The sequence below is a fragment of the Mustela putorius genome, unplaced genomic scaffold (genome assembly GCF_011764305.1).
Source record: "Mustela putorius furo isolate JIRA1106 unplaced genomic scaffold, ASM1176430v1.1 tig00003972_pilon_pilon_pilon, whole genome shotgun sequence".
Lineage (NCBI taxonomy): Eukaryota > Metazoa > Chordata > Mammalia > Carnivora > Mustelidae > Mustela > Mustela putorius.
The window spans coordinates 10,801,773-10,822,553 of record NW_025422115.1 but is presented as its reverse complement, the minus strand read 5'-3'; the positions used below and the strand labels follow the sequence as shown (position 1 = coordinate 10,822,553).

The 20,781-nt window shown below is 39.0% G+C and overlaps 2 protein-coding genes across 3 annotated transcripts in view; both read right to left on the bottom strand.

Moving 5' to 3' along the window:
* SNRPN (small nuclear ribonucleoprotein polypeptide N) overlaps positions 1-3,172 on the bottom strand; it is a 16,417-nt gene extending 13,245 nt beyond the window's left edge. Inside the window, exon 1 of the mRNA XM_045070572.1 lies at positions 3,035-3,172. The gene's annotated coding sequence lies outside the window, so the exon portion shown is untranslated. The remainder of the gene's footprint in view (positions 1-3,034) is intronic.
* Positions 2,323-20,781, bottom strand: SNURF (SNRPN upstream open reading frame). Of its 2 annotated transcripts, XM_045070573.1 has the most exons (5): positions 20,546-20,781; positions 13,484-13,559; positions 10,782-10,877; positions 3,062-3,188; positions 2,323-2,352 (listed from the first exon to the last, which is right to left on the bottom strand). In XM_045070573.1, exons 1-4 carry the CDS (start codon positions 20,778-20,780, stop codon positions 3,083-3,085), a joined length of 513 nt encoding a protein of 170 aa, XP_044926508.1. In that variant the 5' UTR covers position 20,781; the 3' UTR covers positions 2,323-2,352; positions 3,062-3,082. The 2 variants fall into 2 exon arrangements, with proteins under 2 accessions (XP_044926508.1, XP_004779609.1); XM_004779552.3 differs by lacking the exons at positions 2,323-2,352; positions 13,484-13,559 and having other exon boundaries at positions 20,546-20,668.

Sequence of the window (20,781 nt, the reverse complement as noted above, 5' to 3'; positions counted from 1 at the left end):
GACCATGATTATTACAACAAAAGAAAAAAAATGTAGGTTTAGATTTTAAGATTTCATTTAAGGGAAAAAATGTAATCACTAAAAAGTTTCTTATGTAAATATAAGTTTCTTATGCAATGGGACCCAGCATGAAATGTGCGAATTTAAGGTAAAATTTGTAGTCAGTCACCTTTCCAATGAAAATTTAAAATTCAGAAACAAGACTTTTACCTTCAAATGCCAAAAAGATTTGAGTACAGATTTCCCTATCAGCTTCAGTTTAAATGTTCTGTCCCAACTGGCTTTTCAGTGAACACATAACCATCAGACCTAATTCATAGTTTAACTATAAGAAACCAACAAATTCAAAAAACATTTCCGGGCGCCTGGGTGGCTCAGTGGGTTAAGCCGCTGCCTTCGGCTCAGGTCATGATCTCAGGGTCCTGGAATGGATTCCCGCATCAGGCTCTCTGCTCAGTAGGGAGCCTGCTTCCCTTCCTCTCACTCTGCCTGCCTCTCTGCCTACTTGTGATCTCTCTGTCAAATAAATAAATAAATAAAATCTTAAAAAAAAATTTCCTTGTATAGTGAAAGAGTAAAATCGAAAGGCCGGTCAGTGCTGTTTCTGTTCATCACCTAAACTGTTTGAGTTTCCAAACCCTTCCCACATTCCTACTAGATGTTGTTAGCCAGTTACCAAGTATAAAAATGTACCTAGAGATGTGAGCCATAACCTAAAGAACTGGGTACACGGATGTGTAATATAAAATAAAATATTCTATATAAGAGATACACATTTTACACACAACTCAGATTAAAGGTTGACTGAAGTGATTTAGAAGTTCCCTAAACTTAGCAAACCATAATCCTGAACCCTTATAAGGGAAAGGATGTTTCACTGAAGAGATTGATCAAATTTATCTCCCTAACAAATGACAGTAAAATCCTTCATGAAATAGAGCAGAAGAGCAGCAACATAACACCGCACTGATGACTTAGCAGTTATGATAAATCTCCTTATATCAAAAAGCCATGTAAGCAAATAAATGGCCCCAGGTCCCTGACTGGGGCCCACAGGTTCCTCATAGGAAAAATTCTTAAATTTTTGGAAAGTCTGGACTTTCAAATGATTAAACTTTATAAAAATATAAGTGAAAAATATAAGTGAAAAGATAAGATGCTCAAACTTGGCCAAGATACATACAACAAATGAGAAATCATATAATAATGGTAATGTATTAGTGCTCATTCAAAACTGGTAAAGTATCACCCCTCACAGAAAATGTGCATAGAAGTTAAACAATTAAAAGGAGAAAACACACATAAATGGGAAAGTACTCACCCACAAAGCAATGCCAATTAAAACCACACACACACACACACACACACACACAGATTTTCAATTTTTGTAACTGTTTATTAAAGAAAAAGACACACAAATATGGTACTGAGAAACTAGCACTAGTAGTAATTATCCTTGATAACAAGCAACAATGCTTATGCTTCTGTCACAAAGCAATGTCACAAAACATTTAAGAGTCATACTAATACGCATACCCTGCACTGCACAACTGGATCCTTATCCTAATAAATTTAGGATACCAAATGTATCTTTAAAATATAGAGTATTTATAAAGCATAGCAAACTAGAAAAAAAAAAAAACAAGTACAAGGGAAAAGTAAATCATGAATGAACTATCATTTATTAATTACAAATGATAATTATGTAACTATAATAAAATGAAAAAATATTAGTGATATACATTTAAGTGAAATAAATACAAAATAAATTTATTTAAAAGCATGATTCCAACTAAAAAAAGCAAATGGGCAAAATTAAAGAAAATTCAATAATTTTTTTCTTTTTCAATTCAACCTTATGCTATGGTTTAAACATGGGTTTTAAAATCTTTGGTTTACCTCCCCATTTTTCTTGTCTATCACTTGGAAGCTTTAGATTTATATTGTAAAAAAGGAAACATAACAATTGTCAAAACATCTTTAAAAACTACCCAATCTACATTTACTCTTTAGACATAATTCTTTAACATGATTCTTAGACTTGACCCTCATCCTAGAAATTTATCTGGTTCCCTACCCTTTAATGTTTACTTTCATATACCTTCCTTCCTAATAAACCCTTTCTCTTCACCACCTTCTATAGTATCACTAGATCCCCTCTTGTCCCAATTTGGTCTTTCATCTTTAAATGTGATTCTCTAAGAAAGATGCCCGAGAACTTTCTTTTAAGGGAAAAGATAGTATTTCAATTTTAAAATTTAAAAAAGGTCACATAAAACAAAAAAGACAGACTGTAAATAAATCTATATCACATTGAAAATATCATGGATAACAGTTTTATTACATTGTCAGCTGATTCAAATACATTGTTTAAAAAAGTGAAAAAGACAAAACAAAAAAGGAATAATTAGTAAATATGCATGGGAAGTTATTTAACTTACTTGATTATGAATGTGGTATGTATTTATAATTCAGCAGGCAAACTGATAATGTAATTAAAATAATCAATGCAGGCAAAAGTATATCGTAACTAGTATTCCCTTTTTTCAGGGTAACAGTGACTAATAATTCATAATACAATTAGAAAATGTACCTAAGCTTGTATTTCTTATTTAGTTTATTTCCACATCTGCATATCTGAGATGATCCTAATATGTTATGCTCAGCAGTTCACTGAATCTTTTTCTAATCTACCAGGAAAAAGATTAAGTTTTTCACAAATGATAATTACAAAGCATTCACTAGCAGGACATTCAGCAGCTATTTATAATGCAGTATGTTTATATAATATTAATTGGAAAATGAACAGAAATTAGACACAAATAAAACTACCTAAAAAGCATGAACTAGAATGACTGGGAAACTAAGGTTGGATTAAGACAACCAAGGTCCTATTGCTTGATTTTACTTTTTTGATCTTTCCTCAATGAGGAAATTTTTAAGAAAAAATCTTATTTCAACACATCCCAAATAATTAAGTGACCTCCAAACACATTATTTATTTATTTTTAACCATTACTCAATTAATTCTAACCTGGTTTTTCACTTGGAAATCAGCTACCTGGATGTTCCAATAACTGCTTTAACCACCTCTCGGTGTCTCAGCTAAGAATGCCTGTCTCAGTTCCGCCTGGAAATCCACCACAAGTACTTGCTGCTGCTGAGATCTCCTTGGGTACAGCTGACACCTATGAACAGAGCACAATACATTAAAATGAATATAAATGGAAAGAGAAAATTAAAAGGATAACAATATGAAAGAAAATGTGTAGATCCTTACATTTAAGGAGAGCCTCAATTGGGGTCAGAGCTTCCCATTCTCTTATAAAGATATTATAAGAAGAAACAGGAGTCTCTGTACATAGAACATGCAAGGAACAGAAGGACACTTACTACTTTGGGGATACTATACAAAGAAACTTTAAAAAAAAAAAGTTCTTTTGTTTTAAAAAACCCTATGAATCACTCACTTTTCAATCTGAAAACAATTCTTTAACCCTTAGCAAGAAGGAAGCATTTGCTAAAGAATTTCCAGCAAGACATTAATGCTGTTAGCCATACTGAATACTCCAAGGAGTAACCATCTAAAACAAGGAAATACCAGAGCCCAATCTTTTAGGTTCTCAAACTATATAAACTACCTACCTATTAGTTGAAGGGAATTTCCAGACAAAAGTTCTCAACATATCTCTATGGATCAGTTATTTGGCTGTGAATCTGATTCTATGAATAATGATTCAGAAGTATTGCTGGCTAACAAGTCAAGCGTAAAAATAAATCACCAGCTATTCTGCTCCTGTTAAGTGTGTATATATGTATCACACACATGTGCATTATATATATGTGTCTATTTATGAAACTACTCAATAGTAGTCACATTTGGAAATAGGCCTGAAAAAAGGTATTCCACTATTTTTTAGTTTTTAAATACACTTTAAACATTCTGTTATATAATAACGAATTAGGTTGGACTTTGTCCATGGCTCGTGGGAGGTGCTCTCTTAATTTCTCAAATTTACCAAGTGATAAAAAATCTTCATTATTCTTGATGGGCCCCTTGGATCACACCTGAGCTAATGCTAACAAGAGGATTCAGGATAGGCACTGGCCAAGCCACAAAGAGCAAGTATGTGATTAGAGTGTAGGGCCATGGATGAAGGGATGGCTTCAAGGAAGATGGAGTTCAACCCCATGCTGAATGATTCAATCATGTTTAAATAATGAAACTTTAATAAAAACTCTAGAAGACAGGGTGCCTGGGTGGCTCAGTTGGTTAAGCATCTGCCTTCAACTAAGGTCATGATCCCAGGGTCCTGGTGGTCCTGGTATCAAGCCCCAAGCCCCTCGTCAGGATCCCTGCTTAGTAGGGAGTCTGCATCTCACTCTGCCACTCCCTCCACCCACAACCCATGCTGTCTCTCTCTCTCTCAAATAAATACATGAAATTTTCTTTTCTTTTTCAATTTTTATTTTTTTTCTTTTAAGTGTTCCAGAATTCATTGTTTATGTACCACACCCAATATTCCATGCAATATATGCCCTCCATAATACCCACCACCAGGCTCACCCAACCTCCCACTTCCTGCCCCTCCAAAACCTTCAGATTGTTTTTCAGAGTCCACAGTCTCTCATGGTTCATCTCCCCCTCCAATTTTCCCCAACTCACTTCTCCTCTCCATCTCCCCATGTCCTCCATGTTATTCCTTATGCTCCCCAAATAAGTGAAAGGATATGATAATTTACTCTCTCTGCTTGACTTATTTCACTCAGCATAAGCTCTTCCAGTCCCGTCTGTTGATATAAAAGTTGGGTATTCAGGGCACCTGGGTGGCTCAGTGGGTTAAGCTGCTGCCTTCGGCTCAGGTCATGATCTCAGGGTCCTGGGATCAAGTCCCGCATCAGGCTCTCTGCTCAGCAGGGAGCCTGCTTCCCTCCCTCTCTCTGCCTGCCTGTCTGTCTACTTGTGATCTCTCTCTGTCAAATAAATAAAATCTTTTAAAAAAAAAGTTGGATATTCATCCTTTCTGATGAAGGTATAATACTCCATAGTATATATGGACCACATCTTCCTTATCTATTCATCCAATGAAAGGCATCTTGGTTCTTTCCACAGTTTGGCAACTATGGCCATTGCTGCTATGAATATTGGGGTACAGACAGCCCTTCTTTTCACTACATCTGTATCTTTGGGGTAAATACCCAGTAGTGCAATTGCAGGGTCAAAGGGAAGCTCTATTTTTAATTTCTTGAGGAATTTCCACACTGTTCTCCACAGTGGCTGCACCAACTTGCATTCCCAACAACAGTGGAAGAGGGTTCCCCTTTCTCCATATCCTCTCCAACACAGGTTGTTTACTGTCTTGCTAATTTTGGCCATTCTAACTGGTGAAAGGTGGTATCTCAATGTGGTTTTAATTTGAATCTCCCTGATGGCTAGTGATGATGAATACTTTAAAAAAAAAAAAAGCCTCTAGAAGGTACCCAAAGTTCTGGTGAACTTCCTGGTTGGTGATATAGATACACTGATGAAGCTGAGAGTATTACAACCTAAGGTCATGAAGTTATGGATCGTGTCCTAGGAGTCTCTACGTTTAGCTTATCCTGATTTTTATCTTCTATAGGAATCTTAATAGTAAACGTAAGCTTTTCTTTTGTGCTGTGAATCAATCCAACGAACTATGGAACCTGAAGAAACAATGGAAACCCTGAATCTCTATCTGGACATTCAGAAGTGCAAACGGCCTGGGAAATCGAGGATTTGCAATTGGTAACTGCACTGAAGGTAATCTTAGGGAGGGAACTGTACCCTTAACATGTCAGATCTGCACTAGCTCCATTAAGAATCGGAATTACACTGCTCATGCTTTTAAACTGTCCCATTTTTATTGTCCCATTTACTTATTTATTTCCACAAGGCAACTAAGAGTCTCACCTAATTTACTTACTTATTTACTTATTTATTTCCAAAAGGCAACTAAGAGTCTCACCTAATATGATTCTAAAAGTGTTTCAGAGAAAAAAATATATTCTTTGGAATTTTAAAACTCCTGTTAGAGTGTTCCTCTTGGTTAACCTGAAACCCAGCTGTAATTAGAATTGAGAAAATAAAATGCAATACAGATTTCATTTCATAAAATGCAAATATAATTTAGAAAGACAATGAAAAGGATGCATAAAATATACTCTCCAGGAGACTCTCCAGCCCCCATCTCCAAATTCTCTCAAATTTACAATACATCAAGAAATGGTTAAGACATTCACCAGCCCCAAAGATCAAAACCTGATTTACTTGACAGATTTATTGGAAGACGGTATAACCATAAATTCCAAGAATAAAAACCAATAAGCTTCTATTAATAATAACGAGGTTTTGTCTGCCTCGTTTTGGCTTTTATTCATTTTGCTTTGTATCTTAGATGGAACATGAATAGCAAATCTTTACTAGCATTAGAACCAGTACCACACAATTTCTCTGGAATACTGACTTTTAGCACTATGGTCTGGTAAAATGTGGGATATTGATGAGTTTCATTAAAATAAACAGACTACAGCTATTAACTATCCAAAATACTGAGAGAATTCTGAGCATACGTATCAGTATGCAAAGCTTAGCAAGTAACAATACTGCTTCCCCATTTTATAATACACTTACTCTCAAAATGAGAGAAATGACTGGGGAAATTACATTATTTTCCTAATTTGAAACTCCCCTCCCCCATTTAGCACCCTAGAGTACTTATACATGATATAAACAGCAGAGGTTTGGAAATGAACTTTTTTCTTCTTTGAAAGCAATAAAATGTTTCCATAGATTTGGAAAAGAAAATGACACAAGAGGGCTTAGAGATAGTTATGAGATTTTGTTATGCTGGTTCACACTAGTCCTGCGCAAGATAAAGGCTCTAACAAAATTTAACTACGATAAAACCATTATCCACTAACAAAAGAGTCTCCCTTCAAAAGAATCCCCCATATCTCAACTACAATCTTTTTTTTTTTTAAAGGTTATATTTAGTCATTTAAGAGAGAGACAGAGCACAAAGAGGGAGAGAGGCAGGAGAGAGAGCAGCAGTCTTTCCACTGAGCTTGAGCCTGATGCAGAGCTCAGGCCTCCATCCCAGGACCTGGACATCATGACTTAACCATATGAGCCACCCAGGCACCCCTCAACTGCAATCTCTAAACAACCTTAAGATAATTCCAAAGGATCTGGGTAAAAATAGCACTTAAAAAAAAAAAAGATTTTATTTACTTATTTAACAGACAGATCACAAGTAGGCAGAGAGGCAAGCAGAGAGAGAGGGGGGGGCCAGGGGAAGCAGGCTTCCTGCTGAGCAGAGCCAGATGTGGGTCTCCATCCCAGGATCCTCGGATCATGACCTGAGCCAAAGGCAGAGGCTTTAACTCACTGAGCCTTCCAGGTGCCCCAAAAATGGCACTTTTTAAAGCTCTGAAGTTATATGGGATGCTTGGCCTGCTCGGTCATTAAGCATCTGCTTTTGGCTCAGGTCATGACCCCAGAGTCCTGGGACTGAGTCCCGCATTGAGCTCTCAGCTCAGTGGGAAGCCTGCTTCTCCCTCTCCCACTCATCCTGCTTGTGTTCCCTCTCTCACTGTGCCTCTCTGTCAAATAAAAAATAAAATATTTTTTAAAAAGGCTTTTAAGTTACAAAAGATATTACCATACAAGAGAAAATTAATATGGCAAAAGGCTATTATAAAGGGCAAATTATAGGGGCAACTGGATGACTCAGTTGGTTAAGTGGCCAAACTCTGATTTTGGCTCAGGTGAGGATCTCAGGGTTGTGGGGTTGAGCTCTGTTCCACGCTCAGCAGGGAATCTCCCTGAGAATTCTTCCTCCCTTTGTCCCATCCCCTCTCACTTGCGCATGGCTCATGATCTCTCCCTTGTTCAATAAATCTTTTAATTTATTTTTTTGTTGTTGGTTAGAACCTATTTTATTTTACTTTACTTTTATTATGTTATGTTAATCACCATACAGTACATCATTGATTTTTGATGTAGTGTTCCATGATTCATTGTTTGTGTATAACACCCACTGCTCCATGCAATCTCTGCCTTCCTTAATATCCATCACCAATACATCTTTTAAAAAATAGAACAAATTATATAGAATATCCATTCAGAAGATACTTCTTTTAAAGAAGTTCCCAAACTAAAAATGTAATAAAAGAATAATGAGCTCAGAAGAATAGCCTCACCAGTAATTCAAAATGTGCAAGTGAATATATTGCAATTTTCCCATATAAAATAAGAAAATAACAGAAATAGAAGACAAAATTTTACCTCCATTTTATTTATTTATTTTTAAAGATGTTATTTATTTATTTATTTGACAGAGAGAGATCACAAGTAGGCAGAGAGGCAGGCAGAGAGAGAGAGAGAGGAGGAAGCAGGCTCCCTGCTGAGCAGAGAGCCCGTTGTGGGACTCGATCTCAGAACCCTGAGATCACGACCCGAGCCAAAGGCAGAGGCTCAGCCCACTGAGCCACCCAGGCGCCCTTACCTCCATTTTATAAGAGCCTTTTTTTTAAAAAAAGCTTTGTATTTGAGGAACTGAAATAAAATGTAAATAATATTAAAGAATATTAACTTTCAAATTGACTGCCCTTATCTTTGTTGATAATAGCTAAGAAATGCAAACCTATCAGTAAGCTAATGATAAATGAAATTATTAAACCACCCATATTCTACAATTTCTTTTTTTTTTTGAAACATAATTTTTTTTTTAAAGATTTTATTTATCTATTCGACAGAGATCACGAGTAGGCAGAGAGGCAGGCAGAGAGAGAGAGAGGAGGAAGCAGGCTCCCTGCTGGGCAGAGCCCGATGCGGGACTCGATCCCAGGACCCTGAGATCATGACCTGAGCCGAAGGCAGCGGCTTAACCCACTGAGCCACCCAGGCGCCCCATATTCTACAATTTCTAAAATATTTATATGTACTGACAAGCAAGATCCCTAAGACCTATTGTTGCAGAACAATAAATATTGCATATGTACAGAGATCACAAGTATGCCACCATTCTTCTCCCTCCTTCCATGTGTGCATACATATGAACAAACAGGAAAAGGTATGAAAGTATGGACATCTACATATCTATGGATACTCTCTAGGGAGGGAAGGGGAAAGGACAGATGGCAAGTTGAAGTAGATACTTTCTATCTCAAAGTTACCTGTTTTATAAAGAGACAATATTCTTGTACTTTTAATATGTGTAATTTTGGATAATAACTAAAATAGCTTTAGGAAAATAAAAAAGAATGCTACACACTGATTCTGTCAAGATTTGTGATAACAAAATGGAAGATCCAATAAGTATTATGTATCAGGTGATTCAAAATGTTGGTATATTTTGTTAAAATCCCCCTTTTGGAAACTAAATTTAAAAGTGTCGAAGGGTATCAGGGTGGTTCAGTTGGTCAGGTGTCTAACTCTTGATTTTGGCTTGGGTCATGATCTGGGGTCCTGGATTTTCTCTCTCTCTCTCTGATCCTCCCCCAGCTTCGTCTCACATTTTTTCTTCCTAAAATGAATAATTAAATCTTTTGAAAAAATTAAAAAATAAAAGTGTGTATATCCTATGTAGATTTCCTATGTAAGAAGAGGAACAAATGGGGCTGCCTGGGTGGCTCAGTGGGTTAAGCCTCTGCCTTTGGCTGAGGTCATGATCTCAGGGTCCTGGGATTGAACCCAATGTTGGGCTCTCTGCTCAGCAAGGAGCCTGCTTCCCCCTCTTTCTCTATCTGCCTCTCTTCCAACTTGTGATCTCTCTCTGTCAAATAAATAAAATCTTTAAATAAAAAAAAAAAGAGGAACAGATGTATACACTTCAATCTTTTTTTAAGATTTTATTTATTTGAGGGGTGCCTGGGTGGCTCAGTCGGTTAAGCAGCTGCCTTCAGCTCAGGTCATGAGTCCAAGGTCCAGGGATTGAGCCTTGCATCAGGCTCCCTGCTCAATGGAGAGCCTCCTTCTCCTCTCTCCCTCTGCCTGCTTGTGCTCTCTCTCTCTCTCTCTCTGTGTCAAATAAAAAAGTAAATAAATCTTTAAAAAAAAAAGATTTTATTTGAGAGAGAGAGCACGACTGAGAGAGCAGAAGCAGGAGAAACAGAGGGAGAGAGAGAAGCAGATTCCCTGCTGAGCAGGGAGCCCAATGCAGGGTTAGATCTCAGGACATGACCTGAGCCCAAGGCAGTTGCTTAACTGACTGAGCCACCCATGTTCCTTACATTTCAAGTTTTTTTTTTTTAATATTTTATTTATTTAACAGAGAGAAAGATCACAGGTAGGCAGAGAGGCAGGCAAAGAGAGAGGGGGACGCAGGCTTCCTGCTGAGCAGACAGCCTGATGCGGGGCTCGATCCCAGGACCCTGAGATCATGACCTGAGCGGAAGGCAGAGGCTTAACCCACTGAGCCACCCAGGCACCCCACATTTCAAGTTTTTAATTGGATAAATGTACTAATGAAAAATAAAAATCTGAATAATGCAGCACATGCATGAATACATAAATTAACATTTGGTCAATGAATAAAAAAAATTGCAAACATAGAAGTGAATTTAGTAACAACATAAATTAAATAATTTTAATTTCAAAGTTGAAGGATTTAGAATTTTATTGATAAAACCACCTACACATTTAGGAAAAAATGCATTTTTATTGAAATTATTAACATAAGTTAGTACTACCTGGTTAAGATTGATTCGACTGCTTTGCTGTATCTTCTATAAATTGGTTCTCAAACGAGACTACTCACTCTTGGTTGCTCAGTGAGGCTGTCCTCCTACGTTTGACTTGGACTTCCACCTCTGGCACGTGCTGTTCTGTAGTCCGTCTCAGGTGTAAGCGGTCCCTAAAGCAGAAAGAATAATTTATTTGATAAGACTTCATCAATTTTAAAATAACCACACTTACTTAAAGGCTATATTTATTTTTAAAGTGTTTTATTTGAGAGAGCAAGCAAGTGAGAGAGAGCACAAGCAAGGGCAGAGGAAGATGCAGACTCCCCACTTGGCAGGGACCCCAATGTGGGACTTGATCCCAGATCTCCAGGACCATGACCTAGCTGAAGACCAGAGCACCGACTGAGCCTCTAAAGGCTGTATTTAAAAACTCTATTTAATAGGACAGAGTTTTTAAAGTGCTTATAATTGGGGCACCTGGGTGGCTCAGTAGGTTAAAGCCTCTGCCTTCGGCTCAAGTTATAATTCCAGGGTCCTGGGTTCCTGCTCGGGAGGGAGCCTGATTCTTCCTCTCTGCCTGCCTCTCTGCCTACTTGTGGTCTCTGTCTGTCAAATAAACAAATAAAATCTTAAAAAGAAAAAAAAGTGCTTATAATCCATTAAAACAAGGTACAGTAATAATGTATGCCAACTATATCTCAATAAAAATGGTGGAAAAGAAAGGAGGCAAAATTTAATGACTATATCCTCCAGTAGTCAGGATCTACCCTAAAGTCACTTCCTCCCTCCTTTAGAAGCCCCTTAAGGTCCTAGATGCCTGAGTATCTTAATTGAACATCTGACTCTTGATTTCAGCTCAGGTCATGATCTCAGGTGGGTAGATGGAGCGGAACCTCTTGTCAGGCTCTGTGCTCAGCAGGCTGTCAGCTTGGTTTCTCTCCCTCCGTCCCTACCCTCACTCACAAGCACCCTGTCTCTTTCCCCTTCACTCTCTCTCAAATAAATAAATCTGTGTTAAAAAAAAAAAAAAAAAAAAAAAAAAAAAGCCCTCCGAGGTGCAAGAGGCTGGACGGCTTAGTCAGTTAAGCGTCTGCCTTTGGCTCAGGTAAGATCTCAGGTCCTGGGATCAGGTCCCACCCATTATCTGGCTCTGTGGGGAGCCTGCTTCTCCCTCTGCTGCTGCTTCTGTTGTCTCTCTCTCTCTCTCTCTCTGTGTCAAATAAATAAACAAAATCTTAAAAAAAAAAAAAAAAACCCTGACAGCATGAGATATCAGAAAACTGGGGGCTTGGATATATCAGAAAAATAAGCAAAAAGAAAATATTTATTTTCACGTATTTTTATATATGCAGATATAAAGCTATACATTTACAGAGATATGCACTAACCTCCTACCCATACCTACATCACCTGAAAAAAAAAAAAAAACAGCAATGTTGATTCCAAAACTGGCTTGAAAATATTTTAAAGATACTTTGAATTTATTTATTTTAGAGAGAGAGAGAGAAGTAGGAAAAGGGGGACAAAAAGGAAGAAGCATATTCCCTGAGTAGGGAGTCAGAAGAAGGACTTGATCCCAGGACCCTGAGGTCATGATCTGAGCTAAAGGCAGACACTTTGACAAGCCACCCAGGTGCCCCTGGTCTGAAAATATTTAATTGGGACAGATCTTTTAGTAAAACGGAAAAAGCGTCACATTTAAATTATAAAATTTCTACTTAAGCAACCCCCTGTGCAAATGCTGTTTTCCTAGGATTTATAAAACAAGAAATAAAAAGGATGCTTAAGTAAAAAATAAATACATAAAACCAACATATCTACCACTGTCTGATGATCGACAGAACAGCTCACAAAATGGCTGCTCAAAGGAAGTGAGCATGTAAATTTCCCACCCAGGTCATCCATCCATGTTAGAAACTACAGGAACCACTCTTAAAACTGCAATTTAACAATGCTAATCAGAGAGGATAGCAGAAACAGGATTTTACAAAAGTCATGCAATGTAATATTTCCATGGCAGAATTCAAAAGAAGCATCTCACAAACTAATTCTCTGAACCCTTGTTATTTTCAAATTCATATTAGATTATGCAAAGTAACCCAATCAAATAGCTTTCCAATAAGCCCAAGTTGTTTTACTGCTTAAAAAAAGCTTTACTGTTTTGGGGCACCTGGGTGGCTCAGTGGTTTGGGCTGCTGCCTTGGGCTTGGGTCATGATCTCAGGGTCCTGGGATCGAGCCCCGCATCGGGCTCTCTGCTCTGCAGGAAGCCTGCTTCCCTCTCTCTCTCTCTCTCTCTCTGCCTGCCTCTCTGCCTACTTGTGATCTCTGTCTGTCAAATAAATAAATAAAATCTTTAAAAAAAAAAAAAGCTTTACTGTTTCAATCAAGCAATAGAAATCATTTAAAAAACATATATGTACATATCAGATTTTTTAAATGATAAAAGTATATAATTTACTATTCTCCTTACCTTTGATTAGGCAATGGTTTTCTTAAGATATCTGAAGTACCTGAGAAAGGAATCTATAAGTTGGATTTCATCTGAAGTAAAAAATGTATTTGCTTCAAGGACACTTTATGTACAGCTGGCCAGACAAATGGGAGAAAATACTTGTAATTCACACAGCTTGAGGACTCTTACAACTCAATAAAATGAAAAAAAAAAACTCCACTTAAAAATGGATGAAAAGATTGGAACATTTATATGAGCACTAAAAAAATACTTTACATCATTACAGTTATTAGGGAAATGCAAATAAACACTACAAACATACCATTTCATATCTCCAGAGTGGAGGAGGTGGAGAAACAGGTAGTGGGAATGTGAAATGGTGGAGCTTCTGGCACTTCCTAAAAATGTGTACCATGGAGTTAGCATATGACACTAATCCCACTCCTAGAGGGAGTAAAATTATGTACTGCCAAAATGAACATAAGAGGGAGTAAATATATATATATATATATATATTTATATATATATATATATATATATATATGCATGCTTGAGTGTGAATGTTCCTAGCAACATTTATAATAAAAGCCAAGAAGTGTAAACCACCCAAAGTATAACCACTAAAAAAAATGGATAAACCAAATATGGTGTGGTATGGTAAAGTCAATACAATGGAAACGTCATTCAGTGCCAAAAAGGGATGAAGTATTTATTGATTAAACATAACTTCACAAATGTATGTGTTAAAATAATAAAATTATGTAATAAAAAGAACCATCATAAACCTTTATGGCTCACAGGCCATCAATTATGACTGATCAAATCGTATAATTGAAAATATTACATTACCAAAAAATTAAAGAAATAAAAATCTTCAGTTCTTTTATTCCTTCATAGCAGTTGCTCAGTATGAAAAGGTCTGAGTTCATGGGATAAATGAAACAGCACATGGAATTATTCAATTTTCTAAATCCATTTTTATTTTTATTTTTTTGAAGATTTTATTTATTCATTTAACAGAGATCACAAGTAGGCAGAGAGGCAGGCAGAGGGAGAGGAGGAAGCAGGCTCCCCACTGAGCAGGGAGCCCAATGCGGGACTCTATCCCAGGACCCTGAGATCATGACCAGAGCCGAAGGCAGACGCTCAACTGACGGAGCCACCTAGGCACCCCTAAATCCATTTTTAAAGCTACATGTAAAATAATCAAAGAGCAGCATCGTTTTCACAATATAGAAAGTGTGTTCTAAATATACACACATATGAATGCATTTACAATCTTCTACTGCATTCCTAATCTAGTAACCAGCTTTCAGAAAATAAGCATTTAAAGGGAAAATAAGCATTTAAAGGAAAAACAGAGAGGTGCCTGGCTGACTCAGTCAGTGAAACATGCAACTCTTGGGTTCAAGACCCACACTGGGTGAAGAACTTACTTAATAATGAAATCTTAAATAAATAAGTAAACAATAAAGGAAAAAGTGATGTGTTTGTTGGCTCAGTTGGTAGAGCATGTGACTCAGTTTCAGGGTTGTGAGTTCAAGCCCCACATGTGACAGAGAATACACTTTTAAATGTTAATGAAGGGGCGCCTGGTTGGCTCAGTGGGTTAAAGCCTCTGCCTTCGGCTCGGGTCATGATCCCAGGGTCCTGGGATCGAGTCCTGGGATCGAGCCCCGTATCGGGCTCTCTGCTCGGCAGGGAACCTGCTTTCCTCTCTCTCTGCCTGCCTCTCTGCCTACTTGTGCTCTCTCTCTCTCTCTCTCTCTGTCAAATAAATAAATAAATAGATGAATAAATAAATAAATAAAACTTTTTTAAAAAGTTAATGAAAAAACGGAAAAAATTCTATGGGCACAATGTTAATTTTTTTGCTCCAAAATTGCTTTCCATTAAAAAAAATACTAATTTGGAAATACACTGAGAAACAAGTGATGAGATCAACACAATGTTTTGCCAAATAACCTAACATTCTTTCAAATATATAATATGCCTTACGTTCTGCTCAAATAAACTAATAAAAATTCAATTACTAAGATCTCAAGAACAAAAAATTTAAAAAAGAAAATGTGAGGTAATCTTAGTCTACAGATCTTCCCATAATCATGAGAAAATCAGTGTCTCTAAGCCAAAACCTCTGAACCATCAAAAAGAAAATCCTAAGCCAGCCAGCATTCAGGAACTAGAAGACAAAATAATGGACTCCCTTACAAAACCATTGCTAGAGAGAGAGGCAACCTTAACCATCAACAACTCTTAAGCTTTACAGCTCTGGGCCACAAAAGAAGAGGAAAAGGATACAAGCAATAAAATCCTAATGTATACTGAAGAAAGAAACAAGTCTCATTATCCCTGTCATATTGAGAAAATATCCATACCCTGCTTATTAATTAAAGGATTCTTTCTATACATAGCTAAGTAGTATAGTACAGTGTTAAAGTAAGAGATTAAACTCAAAATGCAAAGACCTAAATGTGAGACCTGAAACCATAAAACTCCTTAAATAAGATATAAAAAGTAATTTCTTGGGACATTGGCCTTAGCAACATTTTCCTATATATATATATAGGTCTCCTCTAGCAAGAGAAACAAAAACAAAACTAAACTATAGGGTCTACATGAAAATAAAAAGCTTTTGTGGGGTGCCTGGGTGGCTCAGTGGGTTAAGCCGCTGCCTTTGGCTGAGGTCATGATCTCAGGGTCTTGGGATCGAGCCTCGCATCGGTCTCTCTGCTCAGCAAGGAGGCTGCTTCCCCCTCTTTCTCTGCCTGCCTCTCTGCCTACTTGTGATCTTTCTCTCAGTCAAATAAATAAAAATCATAAAAAAAAAGCTTTTGCAAGCAATGGATAACATCAACAAAACAAACAGGCAACCTACTGAACAGGAAAAGGTATTTATTTGCCAATGATATATTTGATAAGGTGTTTATGTAATATAGTGTATCTGATAAGGGGTTAATATATAAATAACATAAAACCCAACACATGCATGTACAAAAACACCCAAATCAACAAATCCCATTAAAAATGGGCAGAGTAACTTAGCGGACATTTTTTTTTTTTTATTCAAAAGATATAGAGAGAGCCAACATACTCATAAGATGCTCAACATCACTCATCATCAGGAAAATGCAAATCATTAACGTGCCGAGACATCACCTCAAACCAGTCAGAATGCCTAGTATAAAAAAGACAACTGGGCGCCTTGGGTGGCTCAGTCGTTAGGCATCTGCCTTCGGATCAGGTCATGATCCCAGGGTCCTGGGACTATGGCCCACATTCAGTTCCCTGGTGACAGAAGACTGCTTCTCGTCCTCCCACTCCCCCCTGCTTGTGTTCCTTTTCTCTGTGTGTGTGTCAAATAAATAAAACCTTTAAAAAATACAAGAAATAAGTCTTGGTAAGGATGTGGAAAAAAGAAACTCACGCACTCTTGGTAGGAATGTAAACTTTTTCAATCACTATGGAAAACTGTATATATGTTCCTCAAAAAATTAAAAATAGAAATAGCACATGATCCAGTAATTCTACTTCTGAGTATTTACACAAAGAAAACAAAAGCACTGATTCAAAAACATACATGCACTCCTGGGTTTGACTGTAGAATTATGTATAATAGCCAAGGCATTAAAGCAACCATCCAAGTGTCTGTCAATAGATAAATGGATAAAGATGCAGTATATAAATAAATATTAATCAGCTATAAAGAAAATTTTGCCAGTTTTTACAAGATGGATGGACCAAGAGAGTACTATATTAAGTGAAATAAGTAAGAGAAATTCAAATACCTTACCATTTCACTTACGTGGGGAATAAAAAAAAGAACAACAACAAAAAAAAAAAAAACCAGAAACAGGCACCCAAAAGTAGAGATGAAAGTGGTTTTTACCAGCAAAGAGAAGGTGTAGATGGACAAAATGGTGAAGGGAAGTGGGAGGTACAGGCTGGGGATGCAATAGGGAATATATAGTCAATGATATGTATTTTAACAGCACTGAATGATGACAGACGTAACTACACTTATGAACACTTCAGAACAGAGTTGCTGAATCACTACATTGTACACTTGAAACTAATAAAGCACTGCGTATCAACTAAACTCCAATAAAAAAAAAAAAAGATTAACTTTGAGACTTTGACATCTTAAGTATGGAATTAAAAAAAAAATCTGAGCACATTCAGAGGAAAGGACAGGAATAAAGATGTTGCATCACCACATATGAGGAAAGGATTTCAGCAATGAAACGGGACAGATGCACTGGGCAAATGAAGATAATACAAAATAATCTGAATAAGTCCAAACTAAATACTACCTTGCCTTAAGTAGCAATACAACCATCCCTGAACTGTTTCCTTTCACTAAATCACAGAAAGGGTTCACAAGGCCTCATCATTTTCTAAAAGTCCTGATACTAAGCCAAATATTCAGTGGGCAGGGCAGAGACCTTGAAATTTCAGAGGTCTTTCCAAAGAGATCCACCATATTGACATCCTGCGCCTGCCTGTAAAACTACAAAATGGCTGACCAAGGTAATACACGCTCCTTTTCTAAATATCCAAAATGATCAGAAGTTAAGCAAAGTATATTTGAAATAGTAAGTGTATATGAGTAGGAAAAAATGAGCAAACTGTACTTATGGCAGAATTCCAAACTCCTGCTATTTTTAAAAACTACTCAAAAAGAAACAATTTCCATAACAAAGTTTTCCAAGACTTCTGGGTTTGTTTTCCCTAATTACATTCCAACTTAGCACAACCATATTTGTTTGTGATGTTGGGCGGGGAAAAGAGAAAAGCCTGCCCACCAGCATTCTGCAAAAAATGAAGTCCTTTAAAATGCTCCCCTCCAAAGGTGGAATACAGAATACAGAATAGTTACTTTGTTAATTATATATTCTCACCAAATTTTCACAGTAGCTGCCATTCCAAAAATGATGGATCGAAAGCATCACTTTAAAAACCAAACTGGGGCAAGAATTCCCTTATCCAACCTGTACTTACAGCCGTGTAGCATTCTACTTTTCTGATTCTCTGCTCTGTTCCTCTTCAGCAAACAATACTTACAGGTCTCAGCTCCTAAGAACCCTGGAGGAGCCCTGACCCCCAATTTAATGAAACTGTATATAAAGGCTGCGTCACAAAACGAACATCCACAGATTAAGAAATATGAGACTCTTAAAGGTGATGCAGTCGTACAATTATCAAATCTATAAAGGGGAAATCAAATGTAGTAAGGGATTTTCTAAAGGGTCACGAATCCCATTTGAATATTAAAAATAATTAGACTGGTCATAATACAATACAAATAAATACAAATAAAATACAAAAGTGAAAAGGTGGGGCTCTCTTTAAGTGAGAAAACATTTAAAATCAGTACCACTGATAAAGATGGCCTCAAGTAGTAGCACTGCAGATCATGGGTGACTTCGCCTTTCCTTCCCTGCCTGCAGGCCCCCATTTCCCTCCTCTATGGTGCAACAGAAATGCAGGGGCACAGCATGGCTGCCAGTCTACGCAGGCCTAGAATGTACAAATCCATTGCCCCGTTGCCATCTCCACTCCAGTGTGGCTTTATGGGTAAGGGGCGGCCCAAGGTACCAGCTCAACAAATCCATGTCTTCCTTCTGCTTACCCATGGCAGTCAAGAGGAAAGGAGCAGTCATTACAGCATACAGGTGAAGGGGGTAGCTACCAGCCCCACCAAGTGGATACTGCGCAAACCCCCTCCTCTAGTGCCCGCCCCACTGCGGGGCGGAGACGCTGTCTTCCCAGTTGCGCCTGCGCACCCCAAATCCCGCACCCTTCCCCACTGCGGCACTTTGGGGAGGGGGCAGCTGCCCACTTTGCCAAACTCCTCCCCTCAGCGCTGCAGTTTGAAGGTGCCGCGGAAATTGCTGCCTGGGAGAAACCTCATGCATTACCCTTCCCCCACTGCGGCACGGGCGAGGGGTAGGCTGCCCCCCACCCTGTCACGCCTGCGCAGATCGGCACATCTGCAACGGCAGCCATCTTGGCGAGGCTCACAATGGTAGTGACGCGGCAGTGGACCCCTGTAAACCTCACTCCGAAGGCAAGGAAAGATCCATACAAACAAGACACGCCTCTGCAGTGTTACATCCCAGAACCTGGCACAACTCTCACAAGTTCATAAGACAAGCTCTGCACACCATACCCCTAATCTTATACCAAAACCTCAAAAGCAAGGAATTATACAGGGGTTAACTATCTGAAGACAAACTTTTCTGCAGCTATTCCTTTAGGTGAGCAATGGAGAGTAGGTTCGCCCTGATGCAGACTCTTAAGACTGCAGAGAACAACTGAACGTTCTCCCCTTTTCCTCAAACTAAAGGTGTGGACCCCTCGCCTCTTCCCTCAGCCCACCACCAGATTCGTGGTCCACTGCTCCCGCCCCTCTTAACGCGCTCCTTCAACCACTGCCATGGCGGCCACTCTGTCAAGGTACCCACCGCCACCCTATCGCCCCTCCCGTCACCACCATCATGGCTGCCTCGCCACCCCCACACATAGCATATCCAAGGTGGATCACCCCTTTCACAGGGCCGCCCACTTTGTAGCACCCTCACAGTGGCCTCCCTGCCACCACCTCCCAAACACCGCCATGACAGCCACCCCAGCTTACCAACTCCGCCCCTCCCTACCACCACCATGACAGTCACTTCACTGCCCCCTCCGTGGCAACCATGATCACCCTGCTAGTCACCCCGCCATCTCTGTATCACTGCTGCTGTGTCCACCTCACTGACCCCCCAAACCACCAGCACAACCACCGTATCTCCCCCTCACTACCATCACCAAGAACAGCCTATCCTCTACTCCCTCCCACCACCACCATGACGACCACCATGGTGGCCACCATTGCTACACCACTATCACACATAGTGAATATCTCACCCTAATGATCCTTCCTTATCACCACTGCAAGCACGCGGCTACCCCTGAGATACCACTGTCACCAAAACCAGATGCCCTACCCTGTCAACCCCTCCTTGGTACTGCGGACTCCCCAGGGATTCCACCCCTGTCTTTCGCACCACAGTCATCACAATATACCTTCCTCAACCACAGTCATGGCCTCAGATCTCAAGGACAAAAGGCCACTTTAGAAAGGATCTGACAGGACACGATACGGTAGCATATACCAGCTGCAATACGACACGACACGGTCAGAGCACCATCCAGGGAGGTACAACCAATCCCCAAACCTTCAAAAGTATCTCGTTCAGTTCTCCAGAACAAAGAACTTTAGAGCCCGGATTTCCACTGTATACAACAATACTTTAAGTTCTGCAAATCTGGAACACTGAACAAACAACAAGGACTGTTCCCCAGGCTGTCTCTAAGGGAAGAAATCCATACAGCTAACCTGGCCCGCTCCATCGCGCTGCTACCCGCTCCTCAGAACAGACCGTCAGGCATCTCCGGCGACCGCTACACTCTGCGCTTGAGTCACTGCAGCAACACCAACTAATCACGCCAGTTCCACCTGCGCATGCGCAGCAAACCGCCCCTCCGTCTTTGGCTGCGCATCCGCAACAGTTTGCCGCAGTGCTGAGGTCCTGCCGCAGTGCAGGCGTGCCAGCGCCTCTGCTAACTGGCATT

What these genes read in the sequence shown, in the direction of transcription:
- SNURF (XM_045070573.1), bottom strand. Translation starts at nt 20,780, where the DNA reads ATGCCAGTTAGCAGAGGCGCTGGCACGCCTGCACTGCGGCAGGACCTC. An exon ending in AGCGCGATGGAGCGGGCCAG is followed by an intron (nt 13,560 to 20,545) that starts GTTAGCTGTATG and finishes ACACATTTTTAG; the next exon opens with GAAGTGCCAGAAGCTCCACC. An exon ending in GCCTCACTGAGCAACCAAGA is followed by an intron (nt 3,189 to 10,781) that starts GTGAGTAGTCTC and finishes CTCTGTTCATAG; the next exon opens with GTGTCAGCTGTACCCAAGGA.